Here is a 7,643-nt window from a genome sequence, read left to right on the forward strand (position 1 = left end):
TAACTTCTCTTCTAACCTGGATGTTGCCGGATTATGAGCTGAACTGTCAAAGGAAAAGAAAATGTTTGAAAACTGTTAATATTCCAAAGTATAGTTTAAAAAACTAGAAACTTCCAGTTCCCTATAATAAGGAGAAAGGTTTATTGGCTATACACGTGTAAAACCTGAAACCCCTGCCAGATTGCAAACACTTTTTCATGAGAAGCAGGATGGTAATTAGGAATTTGTATATAGTATAAGACTGTTTATTGTGAATTATGAAATTATATCTGGAGTGGTTTCTACTGAAGTTACATTTTAACCAACTTAGTCTTAACGAACTCCAGTCTTAAAGATTTATTTTGATTTAAGGGTTGAGTAAGAGATAGATATCTGCCAGTCTGGAGGTTTATAGCTATCATTTAGATAGCTATAAACTTAGATAGCTTCATTAGATTCTAATGAATACCTTTTTACTTCAGGATGGATTTTAAACTGTTTTTGAGAAGGAGAAATGCTAGTAGAAAGGAATGTTAAGTAAAAGTCTTCTACGTGATTCTTTTAGAAGGCCTGTTTATTTGCTAGCTAATTTATTGCAATAACATGAGAGTACTGATAACAACTGTGTCCAGTTCTACTGTGATTAGTGAAACTCTACTGTTTGAAGTGAAAGCTTTTGGAACCCTGAATATTCTTTTTGAACTTCGTTCTTAGGTTTGTTGTGTCCTTGGGCAATGTTTCACCACTTCAAAAGAAAATTCCAGCAGCTCAATGGGAGTGACATTTAGATCTAAAGCCAGTGTACAGACCTATCCTTGGGAATAAGGTTGGGAAGATGACCTTGGGAAGGCTAAGGTTGGATCCTCCTAATTCATCTTCCCATACAATAAATCTTCCCATGGGTTAATTCTGAGCTTAACTTGGTATCCTGCCATATACTTGGCCATTTATACTATTCTTATACAAGTGTTGCATCATTCTGAGCCCTTGGGTTTAGGCCTGGAGGACCAGTATTGATGCTGTTATATTCATGTCCGTGCTTCTTCCTGTCATAGCAAATCTCTCTAACCAGGGCAAGTTAAACTGTGATTTTTTTAAATAATGAATTGAGAGAAATTAGTATTTTCTACTATATTAATAACCCATTATTAATTAGGATCCTGGCTTTTTATTTCCTCATTCAGGGACCAGCCCTTGTAGGCCAGTTAGTTTCTGAAGGACATTACAGATAGATAAGACTGCCCAAAATTCTCCAAGAACATTCTCTGCAATCTTAGGCAGGACCTCACCCAACTAGGAGACTTTACTTCAGTCTAGAGTATAAACAGGATCTAATCTAGGTGAATTCCAGCCACAAAGCATTAAGTATATGCCCTTGGTACTAGGCAGCGATGGCGGCGGGGAGTGGCGGTAGCTGCCTGGATGCGCTGGGCCCCGGGGAGCTGCTGTCGGCGGCTCACGCGCTCTCCCTGCCGGCCGAGGCCTACGGCAACGACCCTAACATTGAGATGGTTTGGGCCATGAAGGCTATGCAGCATGCTGAGGTTTATTACAATTTGATTTCTTCAGTTGACCCACTGTTCCTAAGACTCACTAAAGTGGATGACCAGATCTATTCAGAATTCCGGGAGAACTTTGGGAAGCTCAAGATAGATGTGTTGGACCCAGAAGAGCTCAAATCAGAACCAGCTAAAGAAAAGTGGAGACCATTTTGCATGAAGTTTGATGGTATTGTCGAAGATTTCAACTATGGTACACTACTGCGGCTGGACTGTACTCAGGGGTATAGTGAAGAAAACACCATCTTTGCAACCAGGATACAGTTCTTTGCTATTGAAATAGCTAGGAACCGGGAAGGTTTTAACAGAGCTGTTTACAACAGTGCTCAGCAGAACAGAGCAGCAGAGAAAGACAGCACCATGTCCAGGTAAAGATTGCAGGAGCTACCAGTCTTTCAGATCACTGAATCTAATATCCAGGAGGACTTGCAGGAACCTTTGTGGATTAAAGAGGCATCATTATTTGGCAAAAAAAAAAAAAAAGTATATGCCCTTGTACTCCTTCATTAGAATTTAGGGTGACCCAGCTCATAAAGGAGAAAAACCAACCAGAGTGGTCTGGGTAGAGAAGGATTCCTTTGTTCAGATTGCTGCAGTCAGCTGAGTCTCATGATCAAGTCATACTCTCAGTAGGAGGAGCTGAAGGCTTTCAGCCCACCTCCTCATTTAAAAGTCTACCCCCTCGTTAATTGTTCACCAATCAGGCTTGATTTTTACCTGTCAGGTTACTCCCTTTTCCAAAGGTGTTTAAAAGCATTCACTGTCTTCAAGGTTTTGTCTTTGGTCACTGAGAGAAACCACTGACCACCAATTTATTGATTATTGGCTATCCTAATTAATAACCACTTATTAATTAGCACATATCATATTATTAATAAATTAATTAATAATTAATAGCTATTATTGATTATCCAGAATAAATAAATAGGAAAGAATAAAGAATATTAAGTAAACTAAATTTCATTTTAAAATTATATTAATTAATAAAGAATGGATAAATTAATTAGTTACCCTGAATAAATGATTATTAATTACCCAGAAACTCTGTCTCTCAGGTTTTTATTCTTCCCAGATTCCTGTTGCTGCAATACCTTAGCACCTCTTACTGTTTTCAGTCTGAAACTATAGTCAATACTATATCCTTAACAGCTAAGTAAAAGAGTATTTGGTCTTGTCATCTGTCTGTTTATAAACATGTATATGTATATATATATATATATGTATATATATATACACATATATATGTATACACACATATTATGTGTGTGTGTTTGTGTGTGAGAAATAAGTTCCTTAAATATTTCTATGCAACAGTTTATGGCACCAAGTGGTTACTCTATTAATTATTAAGACTAAATCAGAAACATCTTCAGTTTTGTTTTGAAAAAAAAAAAAGAATTTTAGGACAATCAATTTCCTTAGAGGAGAGTAATTTATGGACTATCCTATGTGACCTCAATGGAAAAATCAATTTAATTGGGTTTATTATTTAATTTGGAATTTGAGCATGTCTTGAAGTGCAAGCACATTTTATTATAAACAACTTATTTGGTATGCACAGTTTTGAAACTGATTACTTGTTGAAAGGAAAATTCTTCATTTGGACTTTCACCCTAATTAACAAGACAAAACTCAGGACAAAGAGAATTCAAAGGATTTTATTACAAGTACATCAAGGTAGCAACGATGACAGGTGATCACTGAAAATCAGCCACGGCTTCAAAGTGGGGACAGCTTTTATAGATGACTCTAAGACAATTCAGGCCCACCCCAGCAGAAGAGGTTAGCCTCTCAGTTCCTCCCCAAGGTAGCAAGAACAGGACAATTTGCAGGTAGGGGAACAAAGATCACAGAAGGGGGTACGTGACAAAGAGCAGATAATGCAAAAGGCTTCAGACTTAGTGTCGCCTTCCCCAACACTGATTGACAAGCGGGGCTGGGAACAACAGGTCACTGAGCCGACAACTTTCAATATACTCAATATATACATCCTCTAGGAGCCACTTCAAACAAAATAAGCATGTGGAGACAAGCCAAACTCTAGAGGAAAAGATGGGGACCTGCAGCATAGTGAGACAAGGCCAGACAGCAGAGATGAATGGAAATGATTCTCACGATAAAGGAAGAGAAAATGGGGAACTCCAGGAATCTGCTCTTTGTACCCAGGCCTCTCCACTCGAGGTATTGAAAATAGCCAAGGGCTGCCTACTACCCCCAATATTCCAGTGTGCTGCCAGAACAAGATTAAAATGTCATTGGTAAATATTTAATAAAATAAATCAAAATATAATAAAACATAGATAATATCACATTCTAAAACTAAGGTAATATACAGGCCTGCAGATACTATTCTTGTATGGATTAGTGGTCGCCTTTCCAATTTGAGTTTAACACCACCACTCCATTTCCAGTGTCTCACTATTTTTGTTTTCCCCATTCTGCTTCCGATAGCTATGAAATGCTATTGTGAAAATACGTGCTATGTACATTTTAGGAAGAGCATTGAGAAGCTGGGGAGGAGGGCAACCAGGATGGAGTGGGGAGTAGAGACCATGGCATTTGAAGACAGGCTGACAGAACTGTGCAGCTTGAATGCAGAGAAGAGAGGCCTTAAAAAACAATAGCCATCCTCAAGCAATTGAAGTGTTGTGACATAGAAGAATAATTAAATTTATTCTTCACGCCAGAGGACAGGGCCAAGAGAATTAAACAGAGTTTATTTCCCAAAGACAAATTTTAGCTCAGTATAAAGAAAAACTTGGCATCTATTAGAGTTGTCCAAAAGTGGAATGGGTGGACACACAGGTGAAAAACGTTATAAATATGGTCTGTGTGGAAGAGAATCAAACTGTAAATTAAATTTTTTTTAAGCACCAGAAAATCTATAGGGAACAACTATAAATGTGATTAGTATAATAAAGACTTCATTCAGAAAAGAGAGAAGAAGGAAATAAGCACTTATATAGTACTTACTATGCACAAGGAACTTTTAAAATATTATCTCAGTTGATTCGCACTACAACCTTGCAAGGCAGGCTCTGTTATCACCCCCATTTAACAGTTGAGGAAACTGAGGCAAACAGAGGTTGAGTGATTTGCCTAGGGTCACACAACTAGGAAGTGTGATGATTAAAAAGGTTTGAGAGACATAGTTTCTGGGTAATTTAATCATTTCATTAATAAGGCCAGCATGTTATTAATAAAAGAACGGTCATTTGGTGGTCTCTCTTAGAACAAAAACAATCATGGCAGGCTGGGCACAGAGCTTATGTGTTCTTTTGGAAGAGGAGTGGCCATCAACTCTGATTGCTTAACACAATAGGATGTGAGCTATATTAAAATGAGGAAGAAACTATCTTTACACTCACACCACCCCCAGCTTTGGGCTATCTGTTCAAAGAATGTATGTCCCACCCAAGCCTGACCCAAGCCACACCAAGACAATGGTGCCCAGGGTAGGTCTAATTAAAATGTGCTTCAAGAGGCTGAATTTTTAAAATCAAGACTTTTAAGAGGGGGGGAACTCTGGATCTCCCCAAATCATGGGTTATTAATATTCACTTCTCTCAGAAGTGTCTGAGGGTAGATTTGAATTCAGGTCTTCCTAACTCTACGTTCAAGGGTCTATCCACTGCACAACTGCTGTCTCTAAGCAGCCCTAAACATTCATAAAAGAGTTCATTCAGGAGAAAACTCCTATATATGTAGTATGAGAGAGGTAGTGAATTTTCTGTTTACTCAGCCTTCAAGGAGAAGCTGGATGACTGCTTTTTAGGAATATCATAGAAAGAATCATAGATGTCTAGAGTAAGAAATGGATTGACCGTGAGTCTTCAGGTTCCATTCATATGGAGCTTCTGGCCCTTTCCCTTGCTAGTCATACACCCCACCCCTCCAACCATGTTTAGTTCACTCTCCATTAAATACCTTTTAACTTTTAACTGTATCCAGGGCCATCTCCAGTCATCCTGATCTATATCTCACCACTAGACCCAGATGGCTCCAGAGGAGGCTGGTGACTTTACACAGCCCTCTCCTCACTTAAATCCAATTCACTTGCATGTCAAGGCATCACCTCCCTGATATCATGGTCCTCTTTGAGAACAAAGGACAAACAACAGTAACTTTCTCAACTTTACCTAAAAGTAGGTTATCATAAATCCAATATTTACATAGGGTCTCTAGAAAGCAATTGCTCAAGTCCAAACATAATTATTTCTGAATATTCACAATGAATCCTATTCTCAGTTATAGCTCAAAGGCAAAGGTGTGCTTAATACTGGCACATCTCCACCTAATTTCCATTTACAGCCCATTCACTCTATTCCCCACCCACCCCAACCTCCCTTTGACACATAAAAAGTATGTCAGACTGGTTTCACACATTTGTTGGCATACAGTTCTGTAAGAGAGTATGTTGGCTTCATCCCCTTCTCTTTGCACCCTAGGAAATACCACCACCCTGGACAAATCACTGGATCCAATTTACACTTCTATATAGAATGAAAGGGAATGGGGAGATTGTCTATGCCAGGCACAGAGCTCAAGCATGGGTGACTAGTACTTCAGAATAGAGTGTAGACTTGGGGAACAAGAAGATAGAGGACCTTGGGTGATCCCAAAGGCGGCACATTAGTGAGCAGATTTCAGCCCCTTTTCTAAAAGAGTGAGATAAGTAGGACATAAGTGATAACTTGTGTAAGCAAATTAACAAGAACACACATTTAACAAGGATTCAATAAGAAGGAAAATGGTCTCCTTCCCAACATATTTGCCAGCTGTTCAGGATTTGACAACTCCTAAGGAGCTGCCTTTTCTCACCTACCTTCAATAATATCCAGTTTTGAGTAACAACCCCATTCCCCTCAGCTGACTAATGTAGACTTGTGAAGGCTTAGGGGAAAATAATGTAAGAGGGCTTGACCACACGCATGGACCCTGTGATCTCTCTGAACTACATCCCCCAGAAGGCTGTACATTTTGAATGGTACTGGGGGAAATCTTGCAAAAGACAAGAGATAGCATTAGAGAAGGTGAAAGATTATCCAAGGAGAAATGAGAAGAAAAATGTTTCTGAGCTCTGATGACCATCTGATTTCCTTTCCAAGAGGAAGCAACAACACTCTTCACAATGCTCCCCTGGTTCCCATGCCCAGTAAAAGCCGCAACACTCTCTATAACACTTTCTATAGCACCCCAAATTCCCCCGCTAACACTGCCATAATCATCTTGATGTCTTGCTTCAGCTATGTGGTGGAGACAGAGTGGCTAATAGGAAGCTGAGATCAGATTTCCCCAAGAGAGACATGGTTGAATGTATCTGTTTAATTCAGCATTTTGGTTTTTTACTTTACTGCCCTATTTTCATTAAATGCCTTTCACTGACGACTTACTTCATGATGATTTCCATCACTAAGTAACCTCTCTTCCTTTCAGATTCATGCTATTCATATCATCATAAATAACATTTTATATGTGCCAAGAACCGTGCTATCCAATCTTGGTAGCTATTGTCTATACACCTCTAGGCCACTCCCCTTCCTTCTTCAATAAGTTCAGCACATGGTTCACTGTTTTTCTCTTCTCCGCAACTCCTGCTTTCACATTAGGGGATTTTGACATATATATTGAATCTCCCTCAAACACTCTAATCTCTCAGTTTCTCAACCTACTAACTTCCCATGAGTTGCTCCTCAACCCTACCTCAGCCACACAGAAATATAGTCATGCCCTCGATCTTGTCATCACCCACCAATGTACTATCTCTGTGTTCAAGAATTCCAAAATCTCCTTATCCCACAAAAATCTATAGGCTTTTAACCTCTGCCTTTCCTTACCAGATCCTGCTATTTATCTGCACCATGACCTCCAATCCCCTTACCACTCCATTTGCTCCCAGGTATCTTCTTTGCACTAGGCACTCTCTCCTCTTTTCCCCATCTTGACTCCTTGGCAAACCAATACAGCTCTATACTGTCCTCCTCTCTTCAATCACTAGCCCCCTTATCATATTGCCAATTGTGCCCTTCCAAGCTTTAGCCTTGGATCGTTCCTACCATTCAGTGCCTTCACTTCTATACACGTACAGCCAAGCAAAGGAAGAGG

At 39.4% G+C, this 7,643-nt stretch overlaps 1 protein-coding gene across 1 annotated transcript; it reads left to right on the forward strand.

The window, feature by feature from the left end:
- The first annotated feature begins 1,369 nt into the window (after window positions 1-1,369).
- On the forward strand, window positions 1,370-2,003 carry LOC118829178 (protein PBDC1-like). Its single transcript, XM_036736147.1, has one exon. The coding sequence runs from the start codon at window positions 1,371-1,373 to the stop codon at window positions 1,908-1,910; it is 540 nt and encodes a 179-aa protein (XP_036592042.1). The 5' UTR covers window position 1,370; the 3' UTR covers window positions 1,911-2,003.
- The last annotated feature ends 5,640 nt before the right edge of the window (window positions 2,004-7,643 follow it).

The sequence above is a fragment of the Trichosurus vulpecula genome, chromosome 8, assembly GCF_011100635.1.
Source record: "Trichosurus vulpecula isolate mTriVul1 chromosome 8, mTriVul1.pri, whole genome shotgun sequence".
NCBI lineage: Eukaryota > Metazoa > Chordata > Mammalia > Diprotodontia > Phalangeridae > Trichosurus > Trichosurus vulpecula.

Excerpts from the sequence above, each read along its gene's own strand:
- LOC118829178 (XM_036736147.1), top strand. The coding sequence starts at position 1,371 with ATGGCGGCGGGGAGTGGCGGTAGCTGCCTGGATGCGCTGGGCCCCGGG.